This window comes from Hylobates moloch, unplaced genomic scaffold (genome assembly GCF_009828535.3).
Source record: "Hylobates moloch isolate HMO894 unplaced genomic scaffold, HMol_V3 SCAFFOLD_6, whole genome shotgun sequence".
NCBI lineage: Eukaryota > Metazoa > Chordata > Mammalia > Primates > Hylobatidae > Hylobates > Hylobates moloch.
Genome location: NW_026652281.1, coordinates 81,703,568 through 81,727,143, shown reverse-complemented (window position 1 = coordinate 81,727,143; position 23,576 = coordinate 81,703,568). Strand labels below are relative to the sequence as shown.

Here is a 23,576-nt window from a genome sequence, read left to right as displayed (position 1 = left end):
GTCAGGTTAGGGGGTAGGCGGGCGGAGCACCACGGACAGGAGGGTTTCAGGAAGAGGGGCTTATCAGGGTCACATGCTGCTGAGAGGTCAGGGATGGTAAGGCCCTACTGGCGGTGTGGGATGAGGGTTTATCAGACACAGATTTGGCACCAAGGAGGTCACTGGGTACCTGGCAAGAGAATGCCGAGTGCAGTAGCCCAGGCATGTAATCCCAGCACTTTAGGAGGCTGAGGCAGGAGGATCGATTGAGAGTCAAGACCTGTCCCATTGGAGACCGGCACCCCACTGCAGGGGGTGGGAGGAGCTGGTGTGGTGTAAGGATGGGGAGAGGAGAGGTGGACATCAGAAAAGAAGGTCACTCAGACCCTCAGGGGCACTTGATTTACCCTCCCACTAAGGACAAATTTCATGTTCAACAGTCAGAGCCATCTGCAGATGGGCCAGGAGGTCCTGGAAGGTAGTGAGCACCCTGTCCCCGGAGGCAGACAAGCAGAGCTCCGAGACCCACCGCAGCGGGAGAGGCCCAGGCTGTGCAACACAAGCCCCGTGTCCTTCTCAGCAAGCACCTGGCTACTTCCCTGCATCGTAAAAACCACAGAGAGGGTCAGTCTTTCTATTTCTAGTGTCCAAAGAGCCTCCTGCAGGAACACACACGGGCTCACACCCAGAGGTGGTCGCGCGCAGCCTCACGCAGACACCAGACACAAAACACAGCCGCGACCTGTGTCTCCTGGAAAGGGATCCACATCCCGGCTCCCAGGTTATTCCCTGAATTCATTCCCTCACCCCCTCTTTCCGCCGGGCCACCCCACCCCCCGGGCCACCCTAGCATCTCCGCTTGGCTCTCCGCATCTCTCCCTGCTCCTCAGGCTCTGCCCACCCCCACCAGCCTCTCCCGCCCCCTCCTCGGGTGTCCCCCAAGCCCGTGACTACAACCCCCAGGCGCCCCCGGCCGGGGCGCTGCGCATGCCCCCTGCTCCCTGCGCGCTCCCGCTCCCCCCGCCCTCGCTTCCTCCTCACCTCCCTCCGCCCCCCTCCCCCGCGCTCGGCTCCCGCATCCCTCCATCCTACCCTGTGCCGCAGCCGCATCGCCACCGCAGCCCGGCAGAGCCGAGCCCGGTCCAGGCCCCTGCCCCTGCCCGGCCCTCGGCCAGCCGCCCCCGGCCCCGCCCCCGCCCGCAGGCCCCCCGCAGCGGCCGCGGCGCCCCCCCCCCCACCCCGGCGCCCCCAGACCCCGGCCTCCGGCACAGAGGCGGGAGACCCGGAGCAGCAGCAGAGGCAGGAGGACGAGGAGGAGGAGGAGGAGCCGTCGCAGGATGAAGGATCGGACTCAGGAGCTGCGGAGTGTGAGCTTGGGGGTGGGGAGAATGGGGGGGCGGGACCCCAATATTGGGGGAGCGTGTGGGGATGGAGTGGGGGAGGCGCTGGGACGTGGGGACGAAGGATGAGATCGGAGGTTGGTAGCCAGGGCACCCCAGTATCTTCAGGCGCCTGATGTCTCTCCAGTGAACCTGCATTTTGGGGACAGTGGCTGGAAGGGGTTGGAGGCCATTAAGACACAAGGGGGCAGGAGAGGTCTCAGGGGCCTCGAACACCCCGCATTCCCAGGAGGGCCCCGGGGTCTGGTCTGGGGATGGGAGAGAGTGGATGTCAGGAGAGACCGGAGGGGACTGTCATCCCCTGGGCAGGTTTGCCAAAGAGAAGCATGGGGGCGGTGACTGGGCCAGGCTGAGAGTCTAGCAGGACCTAGATTCAGGGGATGCTACAGGGAAGGACACAGGTTGGGACTGAGATGCCAGCACCTGGCAGTGAATGAAGTGTGTGTGTGTGTGTGCACACGCGCGTGTCACTCCCCGTAGGGAGGAGGCATCTCTCCGAGACAGGGAGGGAAGAGGTGGCCTCCGGAGAGAGCCAGAGGGCCAGGGCCTGAGACGGCGTGACCCAGAGGTGGGAGACGGGGATGCAGAGGAGAGGGCCATGGAACACGGGCCGCGCTCTGCTGGGGGGAACTGGGGCACCCCAGGCAGTCAAGGGCTGATACAGGCCCCAGGTCTGCAGGTCTGAAGAGGCCTGGCTCCAGGAGTCTGGCCAGGCAGTCCCCTGGTTTTGGGGGGACGGGGAAGGACTGCAGTGGAGGCTGCTACCTGGAGGAACTGGGGAATGGGGCTCGATAAGAATGGTTTCAGGGGCAGGGAGGACGCTGGGGCATTTGGAGAAATGACCTGGGGCCCCGAGGAGGCAGCGCTGACAGTCCGCACTATGCTGGGCTGGTGGTGTTATGTGAATAAGAGTACCGGCCCTGGCTGAGCTGCCCAATGCACTGAGCCTTTACAGGGAACTGGTGGGTTGTTACCCCAGGGGTTATTACCCCACTTGACAGATGAGGAAACTGAGATTCAGGCGTGGGAAGGGACTTGCCCAAGGTCACCAAGCAAGTGGGTAGGGGGCAGACTGCAATCTGGGTTTCCTGTCTGCCAGGTTGACACAGGTCTCTGCTTTTCTGGCCTTTGAAACAGAAGTTTCAGCATTGGGGGTGAAGAGCTGTCTCCTGGATTTGGGGTTGGGGACCCAGGTTACAGACAGACGAGGAGAATGTGTTTGGAGGCAAGTGACTGCTGTCTCTGGGGACAGACAGGTTGCCAAATGGGAAGCAAGGAGGAGCTGGTGGCTGAGGGAGGCAATTTTGAAGGTTTCTTTATTACATTTTTACTGAATATACACTCAGGCATGAGGAAAATGACAGTAATAATAAACATTGTTTGAAGTGTTTTATGCATATTCACTCATTTTGATCCTCACAGCAATCCTATGAGACTGGTTATCTCATTTCATAGATATATAAATATCTTTTTAGATATACAGATATATGTTATCTCATTTTATAGATAAGGACACTGAGCTCAGAGAGGTTAAGTAATTAGACCAAAGTCACACAGCTGGTAAAGGCAGGATTCAAACCCAGGCAGGCTGGCTTCAGCATCGGTGCTGTCAATTCCCCTCCTCACGGTGCAGTTTGCAGAGCAGGCTTTCATCCGTGATCTCATTAGAGCCCCACTGACCTCCTGGCAAGAGGACGGAGAGGCTCTTTCATTTTAGAGTTGGGGAAACTGAGGCCCGGAGTGGTTGAATAACTTGCCAAGGGTCACACAGCTAGCAGGTGAGGGATCCGGATTTGAACCCACCTCCCCTGCTACCAGGACTATTCCATGACTCCAAAACCCAGGGAAATGGAAGTGGGTTGGGATCAGGTGGTGTGGAATTGGGGTATAATTCAAGAAATAGGGAGGGAAAAGGCTAAGCGGGATAAGGGGGAGGCAGGGGAGGGGGAGGCCTCATGAATGAGTCAGGGGCCCCTGCTCAGAGGTAAGGAATCCTGTTGGCTGTGGCTGCCGGAGGTGGTGTGGAAGGGTGAAGGGGCTGAGTGGATGTGGTGACTTTGGTATTAGTCACAGCTCAGGGAAACTGGAGATTCAAGAGGGGGCGGGCGGGGTGGGAAAAGCTGATAGATTCGGGTAGTGTAAGGGTCTCCCTGCTACAGTTGAAAGCAAGGAGGCTGGGATGCAGGAGACACCCGGCCGGGTGTGGGGGACCTGGAAACAGGGTCTCTGAGACACTGGGAAGGATGAGGCAGGGGCGGTGGTGGGAGGGGACATTAGCCCAGGGGACTGATTGTCTTTCCAACAGTACCTTGGCATTCCCAAGGGGTTCTCAAGTCCGTTTGTCACACAGTGGTTCCAGGAGCCAGACTGTCTGGGTTCAAATTCTAATTTTGCTACTTCCTGTGAGACCTTGGGCAAGTTGCTTATCCTCTCTGGTCCTCAATTTCTTCGTGTATGAGTTGGGAGAAGTAAGAGTACCTGTTTCACAGGGTTATCCTGAGGATTGGAAGTAGTTAATATGCATCAAGTGCCTAGGAGGGGGCCTGGCGCCCAACAGTGCTGTGTGTCTGTTACCCAGCAGATGGCTTGTTTATTTCTCTTCAACACCACACAAGCCCCCTGCGATGGGCAGGACATGGCCCCTATTTTATTTTGGAGTACATTGAGGGCCAGAGGGGGTAAAAAAACCTGACTTGTCCAAGGTCAGATAGCTCTTAATGGTCGAGGTGGGCTTGAACCAGGGTTTTCTGTGTCCAGTTTACCAGGCAACCTTGGTTGGTGCTAGGCTGGTTGTGGAGGCTGTGATGAGGAGTTAATCAGCTAAATAGGTGTCCCAGGGTCTAAGGAGTGAAGCCAGAGTGGGGCTCAAGAGGAAAGAGCAGAGCGAGTGAGGTGGAGAGGAAGGTGGGTTATGGGAGAAGACAGGAGGGGCACAGGGAGGGCTGAGGTCTGAGAGGCAGCTGTGGAGTCAGGTGGGAGAAGTGCGGAGACAACTTGGGAGGAAGGTGGGGCCTGCAGTGCAGGAGCCTGAATCTGAGGCTGGACAGGATGAAGGCTGCTGAGGGACCGCCCCGAGCCCCGAAGGCCCTCAGGTATGAGGCAGGCACAGCAGGTGCTTTAGAAACGCAGCCCTGAAATCACAGGGGGCAGAGACCAGCGAACCCTGGGTGATGGATCCATATCCTCCGGCTGCTCTGGGCTGCCTTTATTTATATTTTTAAAAATGTTTTTAGAGACATGGTCTTCTTCTGTCACCCAGGCTGGAGTGCAGCGGTGCAATCATAGCTCACTGCAGCCTTGACCTCCTGGTCTGCAGGGATCCTCCTGCCTCAGCCTCTCAAGTAGCTGGGATTACAGACGCGCACCACCATGCCTGGCTAATTCTTTTTACTTTTGTAGAGATGGGGTCTATGTTGACCAGACTGGTCTTGAACTCCTGGCCTCAAATGATCCTCCCACCTCGCCCTCTCAAAGTGCTGGTATTCCAGGCATGAGCCACCGTGCTCGGCTGGCACTGGGCTTCTTTCTGCTATCCAAACACACAAGTTTACCCCTGTCCAAGGACCTTCACGCATGCTGTTCCCTCTGCTCAGCATGCTGTTCCCTCTGCCCTGAATTCTGTTTCCCCAGCATTGTGGCACAGTTGGCTCCTTCAGGACCTAGCTCAGATGTCACCTCCCCAGAAAAGCCCTGCTGACCGTCCTGTAGAAATCCTTCCCCAATTCCCCCCAATCCCCGAGTCTCTTGATCCCATCTTTCTGCTTATCTCCCTCCTGCTATTCAGCACAATCTGAAATGGTCTTGTTCACCTCCCATTGTCTGCCTCCCCCACTGGAATGCCAGCTCCCCGGAGGCAGGCTCTTCTCGCCTGTCTTCTTCACCACCACATCGCCAGCAGCACCCAGAAGAGCACCTGGCATAAATCAGACACATCTGTTAGATGAATGAATGACTCTATGAGGCAGAGGGAGGATGAGAAAGGGGCAGGGGGTAAGGCAGGAAAGATGGAGGAGAGAGGTCAGGGTGAGAGGGCCAGGCTGCTTAGGGGGAGGGAGCAAGGAGAGGCCCAGCCAGGGAGACAGATGGACTGAAGCAGAGGGTGGGGGAAGGGGCACAGGGGGAGGCTGCTGCCTCCGATCAAACGATGATGCTTGCACCCCTGAGGAGCATGGGGAGCCTGTGTGTGTCAGTGCTGGGGCACTCATGTGTTTACACACACACACATACACACACGCACACTCTCTCTCTCTGACTTTTCTGTCACCCAATTCCAGTCTCTTGCCGCCTCTGTGTTTTTGTCACCGTCTCACCATCTGTCTCTCTGGTCACTGACTTGCTGGCTCTCACTGTCACTCTCCTCCTTCCGTTTCTGTATCTGTCCTTGCCATCGCTCCACATCGACATACACACAAGGCCCGTGGTGGCTCCGCTATGGAAGACTTGGACTTAGGGGGCCCATGAGGAGGTCAGGCTGCAGCTGGAGGCTTGGATCTGATGTGGGCAGTCCCCAGGTGCTTCTGGAAGGGGCTCAGGAGCACTGCATTCTCTCATTCAATCCCCCTCAAGTGCTTAAGGAGCTGTGTGCTGCAGAGCAGCGTGCCTCAGTTTGAGTCATCCCATCAGCTGTGTGATCCTGGGCAAGTTACCCAATCTCTCTGCGCCTCCACCTCCTCATCTGTCCAATGAGAATAAGAATATGACCTCATGGAGTGGTCGTGATAATTAAACAAGAAATGCAGGCTGGGTGCGGTGGCTCACACTTGTCATCCCAGTGCTTTGGGAGGCCAAGGAGTGAGGATCTCTTGAGCCCAGGAGTTCGAGACCAGCCTGGGCAATATAGTGAGATCCCATCTCTCAAAAAAAAAAAAAGAAGGAAAAAGAAAAAAAAGAAATGCAAAGCACTTGTAATAGGACCCAACTCGTGGTAATCAGCACATATATGTTACATGTATGTGAATTTTTATCCTCCTCGATTTGCACATGAGGAAACTGAGGCTTGAATCGTTCACCTGTAACCTGAAGCCACCATAAAGCAGACTGGGGCACATTTGATCATCTTTTCCTAGGTAGTCTGGTTTGCCCACAGCCTGCTTTCTTTTTGGCTGGCCTAACTTCTTCCAGAAATGGATGCTGTGCTCATTACTAAATATGCATCACTCAGAGCACGGAGGGCCCCTCAGAGCAGGGTGGGCACTTGCACCAGCCTGCTCATTTCAGTGACAAGGGAACTGGGGCCCAGGGAGGAGCTGAAGTTTGCCTGGGGTCACACAGCAAGACAGACGGAGGCTGGGAGGCCTGGCCTCCTGTCCAAGCTCTTCCTGCAGCCCTGGGCCCCTCCTACTGATTTTCCGTCCTGGCTGCAGTTCAGCAGTCCTGAGGACATGGCAGAGTGGGCTTTTTAGGACCAGGAGGGACTGCCATCTGTCAGCAGGGAGAGAGCCTGACATTTAGTGCCAGACAGTCCTGGGTTCAGGTCCTACCTCTGGCCTCATTTGCTGTGAAGCTTTAGGCAGGTCAGGCAACCTCTCTGAACCTGTTTCCTTGTCTGTAACATGGGATCGGCCGGGGGTAGGCATTGTTACCATTCAACAAATGCAGAGACTAGGCTCAGGGGTAGAGCCAAATGGTCTTCTAACAGCTGACCTGGGGCAAGTTTTTTTTTTTTTTTTTTTTTCACCCAGGCTGGAGTGCAGTGGCACAATCACAGCTTACTGCAGTCTCTTAACCTCCTGAGCTCCAGGGATCCTCCTACCTCAGCCTCCCAAGTAGCTGGGACTACAGGTGCGCACCACCATGCTCAGCTAATTTTTGTATTTTTTGTAGAGACATGGTCTTGCTATGTTGCCTAGGCTGGTCTTGAACTCCTGGGTTCAGGTGATCCTCCCACCAGAGCCTCCCAAAGTGCTGGGATTACAGGCGTGAGCCACTACAACTGGCCTGAGTTATTTAGCTCTATGCCTCAGTTTCCCCATCTATAAAAGGGGGCTATAATACCTCCGAGGGGACTGTTTAACAGTGAAATGGATAGATATGTGTGGAGCACATAGAACAGTGCCCAGCACATTGTATAACGCCATCTAAATATTTGCATAATTATAATTATCTTGGCCAATGGTCCTTACAGAGTCCTAATGAAGATTAAATGGGATAACTAGGCCGGGCGCGGTGGCTCACGCTTGTAATCCCAGCACTCTGGGAGGCCGAGGCGGGCGGATCACGAGGTCAGGAGATCGAGACCACGGTGAAACTCCGTCTCTACTAAAAATACAAAAAAATTAGCCGGGCGTGGTGGTGGGCGCCTGTAGTCCCAGCTACTCGGAGAGGCTGAGGCAGGAGAATGGCGTGAACCCGGGAGGCAGAGCTTGCAGTGAGCCGAGATTGCACCACTGCACTCCAGCCTGGGCGACAGAGCAAGACTCCGCCTCAAAAAAAAAAATAAAATAAATAAATAAATAAATAAATAAATGGGATAACTAGAATGTAAGACTTATGCAAAAAATACCATCAAGTGCTCTTATTTTGCTAGGTTGTCCGGACACAGAGCCTTCCCCAGATTGGGACTTAGCAGGCGCTCACTGAGAGAGAAAGTAACTGGGAGCGGAAAGTCAGCAGGGGAGGTAGCCCAGTCTGGAGCCTAACAGGGGTCTTTGTGGGGCTGGGTGCCCTTGGGCAAGTCACTCTCCTTTTCCCCCTCTGGCTTCCTGTTCCTTCATCTGTGAAATGAGGACGATGATGTTTATGCAGCTTTTCTCGCAGCGCTGGTGGTGCTAAGGATCAAAACGGATTATGGATGTAAAGGTGTTTGTAAATTGTAGAGGATTATTAGCTCCCAGCTCTCTTTGTATTTATTATACCAAATAAACCACACTTAGGCCTTCTATCTTTCTTCCTCTCTTGAGGGCAAACAAATAGGTAGCCCAGGGTGCTCCAGAGATGAACCTAAGGGAGGTGGCTCCGAGAACAACAGGAGAGATTGAAATTAGATTTTAGGAAAGACTTCCTAACGTTAGCATGGGGAAGGGAGAGACACAGAACGGGAAAGTCTTCAGGCACCCGGGCCACGGAGAGGCCGCATGACCTGCGTAAGGCTGGCGGCTGAGTGAGTGGTTGAAGGGAGAGAAACAGCAGAGGAAGGCTTTTGGCTCTAGGGGAAGGAGGCCTTGTAGCACAGCTGGGTTTTGAGGACAGAGAAAGTGAAGAGCATCATGGTAGGCCGATGGGTCCTCAGAGGTGAGCCCAGCATCCCAGAGTCTCTCAGCGTCCCCAACTTATGCCACCTGTGCCGCCCCACTTTCTGGGGGCAGCTGTGAGCCAAGACGGAGGAAACCCCCTTTCCAGGTGGATGGTTGGGATTGTCTGGAAATTCAACACAAGTGCTGAACACATTTTCCGACACAGTGTGTGCCCAGCGTCTGTGTGAAGACTCCCTGGAGTTCCATTTGGGCTGGGCTTAGCAGGGAGGCTGGAGTGGGTTCAGGAGCGTGGAGCTGGAGGCCCCCCGGGCTGTGCAGGCTTTTCCTGGGGCTGTGGAGCACTGCTGATCCTGAGTTTTGGCTGTGTGGACTGCACCTAGGTCCCATCTGGCCCTGTCTAGGTTCAATCTGAGCTGTCTGGGATCTGTGTGAGCCTTGGCTAGTTCAGTCTGAGCCTGTCTGGTTTCTGTTAGGCCCTGTCTGCGTGCCGCTGGGACGATGGCAAGCTCTTCTTTTTGGATTCCAACTGACTACACCCCCAGGTGGATGCTGTTTGGATCCTGTCTTGATTTCACCCAGGCTCTAGGGGTTGGATTCTGTCTGAGCTCTGGCTGGGTTCTTTTTGGAAATCAGGATGAACTCTGTATACATTTCCACTGGGGCTGATCAGCGGTCCAGATGTCATTAAGCTTGATGGGCTCAGATTTTGCCGTTAGAACTCTGTCCCAAGCAGAGAAGGACTCAGGTGTGTGTAGCACGGGGCGCCTCCCCTACAGCCTCTCCTGTCCAGCTCTGAGCGTGTGTGCAGACGTGAGGCTCCGAGAAGCTGGAAGAACAAGCCCAGTGAGCCCTCCCAAATGTCCTCAGGGGTGCAGCTGAACGCCAGTGTGTCCACACATGTCAGTGCGGCTCAGCTGTGAGTCTGAGTGCGGGTGAACACCAGCATCAGTGCATCTCTGTGTGGGTGTCCGGGGGAGGGGGGTGGCCTATTCCTGTGTGCCTTGGGTGTCAGCACTTCTGTCTGTGTCGCGAGTCTGTCTGTCGGTGGCAGTGGTGCTGTGGGTGGGTAAATCCCTTTGTGTCTCTGAGCCCTGCGGGTGGAGGGTTGAGCAGCTGCAGGTTGCAACTGGGAAATCCAAGCCAGCAAGAGTAGGTGGGTGTGAAGTTGGAAGGGGCTGGATGAAAGCAAGTGAATCCACTGCGAGGGAGAGCTGGCTGGGAGGGGAGGGAGAGTGGGCGGGAAGAGAGGGGCACGGGGCGCGAGGGAGGTCGGGGTGCTGCCCATGTCTCTTATCCAGCCCTCACTGCTTGCTCAACTTGGCGCCTGCCGCTGGCAGTGAAGTGACCTTGCACAGGGTACATGTCTGGTCGGGTGGGGCAGGAGAGGAAGAGAAGGAGTGAAGTGAGATCCGGGCAGGAGAGCAGGGACAGTAGGGAGATCCAGGCTCCCGGTTCTCCAGTCCAGGACCCTTCACGGAGCCCAGGGTCGGTTACTGCAAGCCTGACGTTGAGCCGGTTGTTGAAATATTGAAATCATCCCTATTGGCTGGTCAAGGCTGACTCTGCGCCCCCAAGGCCACATCCGCCCTGAGAGGGGGTCTTTTGCCAATTCCTTGTAAGGAATCCTTTGGGCTGACAAACACTTTTAGTGTCTTTGCCATCTCCCCTGCATGGGACCCCTCCCAGGACCCCTTCTCTGAGCCTAGAGCTGGGAGCACCTGTGTGTGCATGGCAGGGAGAGGGTGGGAGAGCCAGAGAGCCAGCCTTGGGGACCCAGGTAGGGCCTACTCACGGACTCAGCCTTCCTTGCCCCCAGGCGAAAGACAGTGATGATGAAGAGGAGGTGGTCCACGTGGATCGGGACCACTTCATGGATGAGTTCTTTGAACAGGTAATGGGCCTCCAAGGCCTCCAGCCCCAGTGCCCAGCTCCAGCACCTAGCCCCAGCCCCAGCCCCTAGTCCCACTGCCCAGCCCCAGCACCCAGCCCCAGCCCCAGCCCCAGCCCCAGCACCCAGCCCCAGCCCCAGCCCCTAGTCCCACCGCCCAGCCCCAGCCCCAGCCCCAGCACCCAACCCCAGCCCCAGCCCCTAGTCCCACCGCCCAGCCCCAGCCCCCGCCCCAGCCCCAGCCCCAGCCCCTAGTCCCACTGCCCAGCCCCAGCCCCAGCTCCAGCACCCAGCCCCAGCCCCAGCCCCTAGTCCCACCACCCAGCCCCAGCCCTGGCACCCAGCCCCAGCCCCAGTGCCCAGCCCCTAGCCACCAACAGCTTCCTTTTCCCTGTCTCCCACTTCCCTGCTCCTGCACCCTCCCTGGCCTTTTATCAGCCGTTCTGGGGCTGGTCCATCCCCCTGAACCCTGGCTGGTTCCCCTGGAACCCGTTGTTTGGCCTGACAGCTTGGCTGGGTATAGCCGATTTTCTGCTCCAGGTGGAAGAGATCCGGGGCTGCATTGAGAAACTGTCGGAGGATGTGGAGCAGGTGAAAAAACAGCATAGCGCCATCCTGGCCGCCCCCAACCCAGATGAGAGTGAGTGTGGCTGCAGGTGACTGTGGGGTGGGAGGAGAAGGGGTCTGGGGTTCCCACCCAGACATCTCACTTGCCCTCACCCTCCCCTCAGAGACCAAACAGGAGCTGGAGGACCTCACTGCAGACATCAAGAAGACGGCCAACAAGGTTCGGTCCAAATTGAAAGGTGAGGAGTACAACCCCTCAACCAGGGAGGAAAATAACTGTGGGTGGAGAGTGGTGGCTCAGGCCTTTGGGAGGCCAAGGTGGGGCCAATTGCTCGATCCCCAGGAGTTCAACACCAGCCTGGGCAACAAGGCAAAACTCTGTCTCTGTGAAAAATACAAAAATTAGCTGGGCCAGTTTGGGAGGCCGAGGCGGGTGAATCACGAGGTCCGGAGTTCAAGACCAGCCTGGCCAAGATGGTGAAGCCCCATCTCTACTAAAAGCACAAAAATTAGCTGGGTGTGGTGGCGGGCGCCTGTAATCCCAGCTACTCAGGAGGCTGAGGCAGAGAATTGCTTGAACCCGGGAGGTGGAGGTTACAGTGAGCTGAGATCACGCCACTGCACTACAGTCTGGGTGACAGAGAGAGACTCTGTTTCAAAAAAAAAAAAAAATTAGCTGGGCATGATAGTACGTGCCTCTGTTCCAACTACTCGGGAGGCTGAGGCACAAGAATCGCTTGAGCCCAGGGGGTCGAGGCTGCAGTGAGCCGAGATCATGCCGCTGCACTCCAGCCTGGGTTACAGATAGAGACCCTGTCTCAAAAAAAAAAAAAAGGGGGGCTGGGCGTAGTGGCTCACGCCTATAATCCCAGCACTTTGGGAGGCCAAGGTGGGTGGATCACCTGAGGTTAGGAGTTCAAAATCCTAACCAAATCCTGGCCAAAATGGTGAAACCCCATCTGTACTAAAAATACAAAAATTATCCGGGCGTGGTGGTGGGCGCCTGTAATCCCAGCCACTTGGGAGGCTGAGGCAGGGGAATCACTTGAACCCGGGAGGCAGAGGTTACAGTGAGCCGAGATCGCGCCACTGCACTCCAGCCTGGGTGATAGAGCAAGACTCCTTCTCAAAAAAAAAAGAACTTTGCCATGCATTGAGCAAAACAGGCCTTTCTCTAACGAATTTCTACAAAGTTCCAGGAGCCAGATTATTAAACAGTGAGAAAGCACAAAACCCCAGCTTTCCCCCTTGCTCCAATTCTTTGGAGAAAGAGATATGATAGGAAATGAGAGGAGAGTGTTTGTCTAAATTGCATCTGAGCCCTGCTGGTTCCACCAGCATGAAGGTTCACCAGAAAAAGGTGATCTTCCGAGTGGCTTCGATTTCATTAAGTCCTCATCTCTCCTGAGCAGGCCCCCGGCATGGCACAGAGCACCCAGTGGGTGGGTCCAGCAAATGCCTCTGAATCGGTATCCTTGGCTCAGGACAGATTGGACTTGTGTGGCTGACATCAGGGGCTGGCGAGCTTTCAAGAGGGACTTGCCAAATGTTCATTTATTCACTCTAATTTAAGGACTTGGGTGCTGGTAATAACCACCTTCCCCCAAAGCACCGTGGGTTGGGAACCTCCTTGTCTGCTCATACCAGGGAAACAGCAGTGTTACCGGCTTGCTGTTTTGCATGCTCCTGGTAAGTCAGTATCAGAAAATGTATGCTGAGTACCTCCAATGTCCGAGGCCCATTGCTAGGCTTTGGGGAACAGGAGCTACACCAGCTACCTGGCCCAGAGAACACTGACCTTGGCCCAGAGAGAGAAGGGTAGTAACTCCATGCCCTCTGGACTCGAGGGGAGGCCATATGTGAGCCTCTGATGTGGATTTGTAAAAACAAGCCCTTTGTACTCAGGAGAGTCTGCTGGATGGAAACTGTCTGAATCTGGGAGCACGTTAAGTGCAAATCCAGGCAGACAGAGTCCAACCTCCACCATCAGCTCACCCTAGACAAGTCCCCTACTCTCAGCTTCCTTATCAGTACAGTAAGACAAATGAAAGCAATTTTAAAATCAGCTTGTTTTGGGGGTGGGGGGTGGAGGGCATCAAAATATATTTTTTTCCAGAGTCATACAAAGAATCCCAATATATAAAACATAAAAGTCAGGTTGTTCTAGCTGAACTGGAGCTGGGAGCACCTACCTGCCTGACCGCTCTTCATTCTCTGCAACAGCCCCTGAAATTCCTTCTCAGAAACAAGGTTCTTGCCGGCAGTTTAAAATCCCCTGGGCTCAATGGTTTCTCTAGGTCCATCAAGCCTTGACCTTGAACACTCTCTGTAAGACCCTGGGGAGGGCTCTGTGGGTGAGGGGTTCAGGAATAGACCAAGAAAGAAGCTGGAAAAGTGGCCGTGGTTTAGAGAAGCTGATCTTTCAGACCTCCAGGAAAGGAGAGAGGATTCTCTTCGTCCTCTTCCAGCTGGTGGCATGAGCTCAGGCTTTGGGTGTGACCTTGAGTGAGTGGTTTTGCCCATTGGAAACTGAGTTTCTAGTCTAAAACATGAGCTGATATCACTGAACTCCCAGGAATGTTGTAAAAAGTCAATGAGATCCTGTAAGAGACCCCTCCCTCCGGACTTGGCCCCAGCCCCAAGGCTGACAGTCGGGCCCCAATCTGGGCCAGCCGATTCCAATATCCCTGGGCCGTGTGTTGCTGAGCCAGAGCTGTCACTCAATCGGGGGAGCCTTGGGGTGCCATCCGGCCCCCGTACCTCCCCCACTGCCAACAGAACGGAAGAGTGAGGCTCTTAGGAACGACCTGGAGGCCGGTGAGGTCTGAGAGGGCCGGTGATTCATCCCTGCTGCACTTTCTGATCTCACCGAGGTAGATTTTACCACGATCTTTTTTTTAGAAAATCGGAATGATAGTGTCAGGAGTGCCTGATCCAGAAGCAGGAATCTCAGTTAATCTGTGCACTTTTCCAGAACATCCTTCAGAAGTGGGAATTCCCGGATCGGGGATCACCTTGCAGGGCAGGGAGAGGGCTGCTTTCTCCCTTGGAATATCCATGCGTTTGCCCTTGAATTCCCCAGGGAAAGAGGGGCCACTAGAACCTGATCCACCTGGAGGTGACTGCCTTCCATCAGAAAAAACGCAGGCTTCGTCCTTGCCCCCTGTCCAGAGGCTGTAGGAAGTAGAGAGCACCCCACATACATGGCCCCTTCAGGCGGGCTGGGCCGGCACCCCTCATGGAGTTGGACAGGAGTTACCACTGATGGGACTTTCCAAGACCCAGTTCTGTCACTAGAACAAATAGCCCCCTTCTGTCTGGTGACCCTCTGACCCTCAGTATCCCTTCCTGCCGGCCTTCGGAACCCCCTCAAACGTCTGTTCGTCTGTTTATCTGCTGGCTCCTAACACCACCCTGGGGCACCGCTGCGCGCACTCGCCCTGGGGATGACGTTTCTCCCCGGGCCTGGCGCTGCCGCGGGGTGTTGACCATTCGTACGCCCCGGACCCCCGCCCCATGCGCCCCGGGTCTCCCGCCCATCGCTGCGCCCTCTCTCCCGCAGCGATCGAGCAAAGCATTGAACAGGAGGAGGGGCTGAACCGTTCTTCCGCGGACCTGCGCATCCGCAAGACTCAGGTAGGAGGCCGCAGCCCAGTGGGGGCCGGGCCAGGACCCGGCTCGGGGGGAGCCCAGGCTGGAGGCTGGCGGGCCAGGGCCAAGCACCGGCGGGGGCGTGGTCAGAGAGGGCTGGGGCAGGGCTCTGGGGGCGAGGCTAGAGGCGGGCGGGGCCCTGGGGGCTCTCGGGGAGGGCGGGGTCGAGCCGCATCTCAGCGCTGTAGCAGTGTCTCTAGCTGGTGTTGGCCTAAGGCGGGGGTAGCGGGCGGGTAGGGAACCACGAACTTGTCAGGGTTTGGGATCGCGGCCCGAGCTGAAGAAGGGACCGTAAACTAATTCAGCGCGTCCTCCTTATTCCGCCCATGCACTGCCTCCCCACCTGCCTTGGTCTCTGCTCCCTGACTCCCTCCCTGATCCCTGACTCCCTCCCTGATCCGTCTGTCCTCCCACCCCCACCGTAGCACTCCACACTGTCCCGGAAGTTCGTGGAGGTAATGACCGAATATAATGCGACCCAGTCCAAGTACCGGGACCGCTGCAAGGACCGGATCCAACGGCAACTGGAGATCAGTGCGTGTGCCCCCCACCCCAGAACCCCAAACTCTTCCGGGCTGCCCAAGCCCCCTTCCAGGCATTTCCTCTCTGGAGGGGGCCCCTGGCTTAAGGCGGCGTGGGAGGGTGGCCCCCGGGTCCCCGCCCCATCACCCCACCTCAGGCCCCCAGGCTGTCCCAGCCCCTAAGCAGGGAGTCCTTTCTTCCCGCAGCTGGAAGGACCACCACCAACGAAGAACTGGAAGACATGCTGGAGAGCGGGAAGCTGGCCATCTTCACAGATGACGTGAGCCGCGGGTGGGGCGGGCTCTGTTTTTGGAAAATTTTTGCCTCCCCTCCCTAAGTTCAGGTTGAACTAAGGTCCTAAGTCCACCCTGGAAAAATGAGCAGCGGGAAGCCTGAGCCGGGAACTGGGGAATTCCAAGGGAGCGGAGCAGGAAGGCACCCCCATCAGATGACGGAGTCGTTCGTGTGCCAGGCACTGTTCTAAGCACTTTCCATCTTCACATTCACCCACCAACTCATTTAATACTCACACATCCCCTTCGAGGAAACCCCATTTCACAGATGAGGAAAACTGGCCCAGAGAGATGAAATCACTTGGCAAGATCTCAGAGCGAGGGGGAGGGCCAGGAGTTGAATCCTGTCTAGTTTCAGAGTCAGAATTCTTGAGTCCTAGGATACACGACATACTCTGCTACTGAAGCAAGTCGTTTCACCAGAGAACTGATTTGCCTACATTAAAAGAAATTATTTTTTTAATTAAAAAAAACTTTTTTTTCTTTTTTTTTTCTTCAAGATGGAGTTTTGCTCTTGTCACCCATGCTGGAGTACAGTGGCGAGATTTCAGCTCACTGCAACCTCTGCCTCCTGTGTTCAAGCGATTCTCCTGCCCCAGCCTCCCAAGTAGCTGGGATTACAGGCGCCCACCACTCGGCCTAAAAAAACCTTTTTTTTGTAGAGATGGGGGGTCTTCCTCTGTTGCCCAGACTGGTCTCAAACTCCTGGGCTCAAGCAATCTGCCTGTCTCAGCCTCCCAAAGTGCTGGGATTACAGATGTGAACCACCGAACCCAGCCTAATTTGCCTACATTTTGAATTTTTTTTTTTAAACAAGTTTTAGTTTTGCTTAGGTTTTGCCCCCTGTGCTGCCCTTGTCCTTTTACATGTGAAAGGATGAGCTGGTCGGGCCCAGTGGCTCACGCCTGTAATCCCAGCATTTTGGGAGGCCAAGGCAGGTAGATCACCTGAGGTCAGGAGTTCGAGACCAGCCTGGCCAACATGGCGAAACTCTGTCTCTATTAAAAATACAAAAATCTGGAGAGGATGTGGAGAAATAGGAAACTTTTACACTGTTGGTGGGACTGTAAACTAGTTCAACCATTGTGGAAGTCAGTGTGGCAATTCCTCAGGGATCTAGAACTAGAAATACCATTTGACCCAGCCATCCCATTACTGGGTATATACCCAAAGGATTATAAATCATGCTGCTATAAAGACACATTCACACGTATGTTTATTGTGGCACTATTCACAATAGCAAAGACTTGGAACCAACCCAAATGTCCAAAAACGATAGACTGAATTAAGAAAATGTGGCACATATACACCATGGAATACTATGCAGCCATAAAAAATGATGAGTTCATGTTCTTTGTAGGGACATGGATGAAACTGGAAACCATCATTCTCAGTAAACTATCGCAAGGACAAAAAACCAAACACCGCATGTTCTCACTCATAGGTGGGAATTGAACAATGAGAACACACGGACACAGGAAGGGGAACATCACACTCTGGGGACTGTTGTGGGGTGGAGGGAGGGGGGAGGGATAGCATTAGGAGATATACCTAATGTTAAATGATGAGTTAATGGGTGCAGCACACCAACATGGCTCAGGTATACATATGTAACAAACCTGCACGTTGGGCACATGTACCCTAAAACTTAAAGTATAATAATAATAAAATAAAATTAAAAAAAATTAGCCAGGCATAGTGGCACGTGCTTGTGATCCCAGCTAGTAGGGGGCTGAGGCAGGAGGATCACTTGAACCTGGGAGGCAGAGGTTGCAGTGAGCCAATATCTTGCCACTGCACTCCGGCCTGGGCAACAGACCGACACTCTGTCTCTTAAAAAAAAAAAAAAAAAGAGAAAGAAAGGATGGGCTTTCCCCGAACCTAGTTCTTGTTTCTCTCAGTGGACTTTTGCCCCGGCCTGCCCACTCCTGTCTCTATTTCTGTTTCTAGTGGCAAAATGACTCTGGTTAAGGGTTCTAGACCAGGTTTAAAGGATGTGCTATGACTGTCTTAAAAGTTTTCAGCTCATTGTTATTTGGAGAACTGATCTTTGTTGAAAACGCATTGAGCAGCCCGGTGTGATGGCTCACACCTGTAATCCCAGCATTTTGGGAGGCCAAAGCGGATGGATGGCTTGAGCCCAGGAGTTCATAGACCAGCCTGGGCAACAAAGTGAGACCGCATCTCTACAAAAAAAAAGTTTTTTTGATTTAAAAAAAAATTATTTTAATGTAGGCAAATCAGTTCTGTGGTGAAACCTGCTTTAATTAGCCAGGCATGGTGGCCTGTGCCTGTAGCTACTCGGGAGGCTGAGGTGGAAGGATTGCCTGAGTACAGGAGGTCAAGGCTGCAGTGAGCTATGATAGCACCACTGCACTCCAGCCTAGGCGACAGAGCAAGAACTTGTCTCAACAAAGAACAAAAACCAAAAAAAAAAAAAAAGACAGGGAGACTGAACACTGTCCAAACAGCCATTGGATGATTTCGGCTTATAGAATGGTCATAGGATGAGCAGGAGATGAGGGGAGAGGGAGTCTGGGCCTTGACTGCTGAAGGGAAGGTGTGGAGCCTTGGGTAGTGGGGAGCCATGGCAGGCTGTAGAGCAGAGGAGTGGCCCAATGTGGTAAGAACAGTGAGTAATTTGGGAAGTGAGTCACCTGGCTGAGGCTGGATGTTTGTGGAGAGGAGGCATATCTGACTGTGGGTTGCAGTCTCTTCCCCACTGGCAGTTTTTTTTTTTTTTTTTGGCATGGTCTCACTCTGTGGCCCATGTTGGAGTGAAGTGAAGCAGTCATAGCTCACTGCAGCCTCGACCTCCTGGGGTCAGGCAATCCTCCTGCCTCAGTCTCCTGAGTAGCTGGGACCACAGGCGCCACCATGCCCAGCTAATTTCCTTTTTTTTTTTTTTTTGATAGAAACAAAGTCTCACTATGTTGCCCAGGCTGGCCTCAAACTTCTGGGCTCAAATGATCCTCCTGCCTTGGCCTCCCAAAGTGCTGGGGTTATAGGCCTCTCCCTACTGACTTTTTTTTTTTTTTTGAGATGGAGTCTCACTCTGTGGCTCAGGCTGGAGTGCAGTGGTGCCATCTCGGCTCACTGCAAGCTCTGCCTCCCGGGTTCACGCCATTCTCCTGCCTCAGCCTCCCAAGTTGCTGGGACTACAGGCGCCCACCACCACGCCTGGCTAATTTTTTGTATTTTTAGTAGAGACGGGGTTTCACCACGTTAGCCAGGATAGTCTTGGTCTGGTGACCTCATGATCCACCCCCCTCAGCCTCCCAAAGTGCTGGGATTACAGGCGTGAGCCACCTACCACGCGCGGCCGTGACTCTTTTTTTTTTTTTGAGATGGAATTTCACTCTTGTTGCCCATGCTGGAGTGCAGTGGCATGATCTTGGCTCACTGCAACCTCTGCCCTCCTGGGTTCAAGCAATTCTCCTGCCTCAGCCTCCCAAGTAGCTGTGATTACAGGTGCCCACCACCACACCAGGCTAATTTTTATATTTTTAGTAGAGATGAGGTTTCGCCATGTTGGCCAGGCTGGTCTCAAACTCCTGACCTCAGGTGATCCACCCACCTCCCAAAGTGCTGGGATTACAGGCGTGAGCCATCGTGCCTGACCGATGTGCACATATTAACTTACTCAGTCTTCACAACCACGCTGTGAGGTGGGCAGTGTTATGATCCACATTTTCTAGGTGGGGAAACTGAGGCCAAGAGCAGGTAAATAATGTGCCTAAGGTTTCAGCTAGTAAATGACACTGGATTTGACCCTGGCCACTCCACTGTGGTGGAGGCGCTCGTGGCGGGGAAGGGTGATCGTAGCTCTCTCCCTCGTCACCCTAGATCAAAATGGACTCACAGATGACGAAGCAGGCGCTGAATGAGATTGAGACGAGGCACAATGAGATCATCAAGCTGGAGACCAGCATCCGCGAGCTGCATGATATGTTTGTGGACATGGCCATGCTTGTAGAGAGCCAGGTACTGGCTCTGCCACCCATGCCACCCTGGGAGCCTCCCTGGGCCTGAGGTCCCCTCTTCCAGCCCAGCCCCCATCCCTCCCTGTGCATGTCTCCTCTGTCTGCAGGGAGAGATGATTGACCGCATCGAGTACAACGTGGAACATTCTGTGGACTACGTGGAGCGAGCTGTGTCTGACACCAAGAAAGCAGTGAAATATCAGAGCAAGGCCCGGAGGGTGAGCGGGGCAGGCAGCCTGGGGGTAGGCGGGGGAGCCCAAGGCTGAGCCCGGGCTGAGGTGAGTGATGGCAGCGGGCGGGAGGCCTTATCTCTGGCTCTGACCTCTTCCTGTTTCTGTTTTCTCTCCCCTCTTCCCCCTGCCACCCTCTGCCCTGTCTGTCCCTGCATCTGTCCATGTGTCGGTCTCTCTCACTGTCTCCCTGTCTCACTCCTCTTTCTGCTGCAGAAGAAAATCATGATCATCATTTGCTGTGTGGTGCTGGGGGTGGTCTTGGCGTCATCCATTGGGGGGACGCTGGGCTTGTAGGCCCCCCCACCCTTCTCTCTCCCAGACCCTTCCCCCACCACATTGGGAGCAATACCCCCCCACCCCTTTCACTCCATCCCCTGCTCCAGGCTCACCCCCAAAACAGACCCAGGCAGCCCCACCCCTCCTCCACCCCCACGGCAGACCCTGGTGTCCCTGGACCTCACCGGGCCATGGACCCCCCCGCCCCCGCACGTAGATCGCAGCAGGCGTGATTACACATGCACACCAACATGCATGCCGCCGGCACATGCTCGAGACGTGTGGACACCCCAGCGTGCGTGTGCGTGTGATGTGTGTGATGCACCAGAGCACCCCCCCCCACCTTGGGTGTGTGTGCGTGGTCTGAGCTTCCTCCTTCACTGGGGCTGTTGTGTAGACTGCAGCCGAGTGTAACACAGCAGCCCATCACGCCCTCTCTGTCCTCTGTGAACGGTGTGTGTGCGTGCGTGAGACCACAGATCTGTGGACACACCATTTGTGTACGTGGAATTTTGTGTTTGAGTGAACCTAATGCAACAGCAACAAAGCCACTGATAACCAAGCCCTTTGTGTCTGCTACAAACCAGGCAGGTGGTGTGTGTGGACTCACACTCACATTCTCAGAGGATCCAGGGAGGCCCAGGTACACACAGGCCATGGCAGACACCCCATGTCTTTGTTACCCCAGGGGCTGCGACGTGTCCCAGGAGGGTGTGCATGCGTGTGTGTGTGTGTGTGTTCCCAGGATGTGCCTGAAGTGTTGATAGGTCTTCTCAGATAGAGCCCTCCACACTGTGGACTGGACACCTGTTTTGGGAGGGCACAGAAATGTGTATTTCTTGCTACCTAGAATGCAGCTGTGTGTGTGGCATGTGTGTGTGTGGCATGCGTGTGTGTGGCATGCGTGTGTGTGCATGTGTGTGTGCATGTGTGTGTGTTAGGGGCTCTCTACATGGTGTGCTTTTTACTTTTTTTTTTTTTGAGACGGAGTCTTGCTCTGTCACCCAGGCTGGAGTGCAGTGGCACGATCTCAGCTCACTGCAACCTGTGCCTCCCTGACTCAAGCGATTCTCATGCCTCAGCCTCCCAAGTAGCTGGGATTACAGGCGCCTGCCACCACGTCCGGCTAATTTTTGGATTTTAGTAGAGATAAGGTTTTGACATGTTGGCCAGGCTGGTCTCGAACTCCTGACCTCAGGTGATCTGCCCACCTTGGCCTCCCTAAGTGCTGGCATTACAGGCCTGAGCCACCACACCTGGCCTACATGACGTGTTTCTGACCTGCCTGACCTACATGGTGTGTTTCTGCCCTGCGTATTACACACACACACACACACACACACACACACACGCGTGCATGCACACACACTTCTAAGGACGTGGCCCCATCCTGTTTGTCTCTCCAGTTGTCCTTGCCCTGCCCCTCTCCCCAGAGGTGCTGCCCAGTGCCGGTGTGGCCACACACATGGCTACATCATTGTGCAGCCAGAGCTTCCTGCCTGCCCGGCCTCAGGGCTCTGCACGCTCACACCTAGAACCTCATCGTCCTCCATGTCTCTGCCCAGCATAGCCCCGAGCCCCTGGAAGCTGGTACCTCTTAGTGTGCTCACACGTGGCAAGGCTGAGGTGGCCCCAGGCAGGGGCCATACCAGGCACAAACCATGCATGCTGGCATGGGTGCGGGGATCACACGAATGCCTCCTGGAAGGAAAGGGCTACTTGTAGGAATGTTACTGATGAGGCAAGATGCCAAGGACTTCCCTGCACAGATCAAAGATCAGGACACGACCCCTTCCTCACGCACCCACCTCAGACCTGGGAGAGGACTGTGTCCCCCACTGCCCCATCGGATGCTCTGGGCTCTGCCTCAGGGAACTCGGGTTTGGGGAACTGTTTATTTCAGACGTACTGGAGTGGCCAGTGTGGCAGTGGCCACTCAGGGTGGGCTGGGTCCTGAGACCCATCCCCGACACCTCTCCTGCTGAACCCTCAGGCTGCTCCCCACACCAGGGTGTGACTGAGGGGTACACAGGTCTGGGTTTCCAGTGTGAGGAAGGGGCTAGCGCCTCCCCTGTTGTGTAGCCAGCACAGGCACAATTTGTGGGTTTGGTGGCAGGTAGGTCGTGCGTGGGAGAAAAGACAGTGTTAGAGGTCCCCGCTCCATGGCCCAGGAGCATGAAAGGTGAACACACAAGTATGCAAATGTGCCATGCCCTGGCATGGGGCTTATGTGTGCACAAGCGAGGGACTCAGTGTGTGTGTGCGGACCCCAGGGTCCCAGGTCATGTGAAGCGTACATGTGTGTGCATTGTGTGTGTGCATTGTGTGTGTACATTGTGTGTGTGTGCATTGTGTGTGCATGTGGCCATACAGATGTGACCTCCCAGAACACAGTACCCCTCCACCTCTACCCGAGCTCAGACAGCCGAGCTCTCCCTTGTCCTGTGTGTGTGTCAGTGTGGCCACGTGTGTAACCCCAGGTGGGCTGTCCTGAGCTGGGGGCCTGCCTGTCCCTTCCCAGAACGCCCCTCTGCAGGACAGGAAGTCTGCCCCAAGTCTGGCCGCGGCCCTCCTGCTCCCATCTCGGGCTGCTTGGGAGACGTCAGAGCAGGCCCCAGCCCCCAGTCCCCTCTTCTGGCCGCCCGGACAGGACCCCTATTCAGCCCAAGTGTTTCCGGAAGTCCCACGGCCTTGGGGCCACAGGAGAAGGGTTGCAGCATGGCTGGGGCACCGCTCCCGCTGCCTGGAGTGGCATTGGGCCCACAGCTGCCCATCTCTGGGCCTCAGGTGGACCAGGGGATCTCTAAGGGTCTGCTGTGCCCTGACTTTCTATGCGTCCCCCACATCCTATGATGTGCCTGCTTGTTGGCTGCTGTCTGTGTGCGTCCTGGCGTGTTGTCTGGGGGCTGGTGTCTTTTGCATGTTCTCGGACAAACGTGTGCCACCTGCCCAGGCGCCTACAACCATTGAGCCCAGGTGTGCCCCACGTGTGCCCTGCGGGTGGTCCCGGGCCTGGCCAGGGCTCAGTGCTCCTCTTCCCCCTCCTCCCTGTTCCTGCCCCTCACGAAGCACACTGCGTGTCCATCCCATGTACCCGTGGGTCGACGCACGCTCTTGCCACGCCCTGAGCGTGTACACATGACATGTTCTATGCATTCACCCTGCCCCCCAGCCCGCCCCGCAGAGGACAAGATGGGTGGCCCCGGCTCCCTTTCCCCTAACCATCCCTGCCCGCTGTGCAGCCGTGTGCGTTGGCGTGTGTTTCTGTGTCGCTGGTGTGTCACGTGATGTAGCCGTGTTTGCTGACATGAGCCCCTGCCCCCTTCTCTGTTTCTCCGTTGGTTTCTAGAGCTCTCTCCCTCCCCTTCCCAGAGGGGACAGGACTCCTGGGGCCTGGCTGGGGCCCAGAGCCAGGCCGCCCTCTCCTGTTAGCCCTCAGAGTCCCATATCTCTCTATTGGTGACCAACTCGCAAATGGATAAAACACAGGAAAATCCTGCCCCCCCCCCTTCCGCCCTGCATGTCCTGTCCCCAGAGCCCCCCACCCCACCCCGGGCCAGGTCGGGCCCTGTGGGACGGGAGAAATAGCAA

The 23,576-nt window shown here is 55.4% G+C and overlaps 1 protein-coding gene across 1 annotated transcript; it reads left to right on the top strand.

Moving 5' to 3' along the window:
* Window positions 1-1,076: 1,076 nt before the first annotated feature.
* On the top strand, window positions 1,077-23,431 carry STX1B (syntaxin 1B). The gene is made up of 10 exons (XM_032157202.3): window positions 1,077-1,346; window positions 10,389-10,463; window positions 11,001-11,100; window positions 11,192-11,266; window positions 14,590-14,663; window positions 15,104-15,212; window positions 15,407-15,480; window positions 19,340-19,477; window positions 19,584-19,694; window positions 19,923-23,431. The coding sequence occupies exons 1-10, from the start codon at window positions 1,317-1,319 to the stop codon at window positions 20,001-20,003; spliced, it is 867 nt and encodes a 288-aa protein (XP_032013093.1). The 5' UTR covers window positions 1,077-1,316; the 3' UTR covers window positions 20,004-23,431.
* The last annotated feature ends 145 nt before the right edge of the window (window positions 23,432-23,576 follow it).

Coding starts and splice junctions, on each gene's coding strand:
- STX1B (XM_032157202.3), top strand. CDS start 1,317: ATGAAGGATCGGACTCAGGAGCTGCGGAGT. Junction 11,267..14,589: donor GGTTCGGTCCAAATTGAAAG/GTGAGGAGTACA, acceptor TCTCTCCCGCAG/CGATCGAGCAAAGCATTGAA. Junction 19,478..19,583: donor CCATGCTTGTAGAGAGCCAG/GTACTGGCTCTG, acceptor CTCTGTCTGCAG/GGAGAGATGATTGACCGCAT.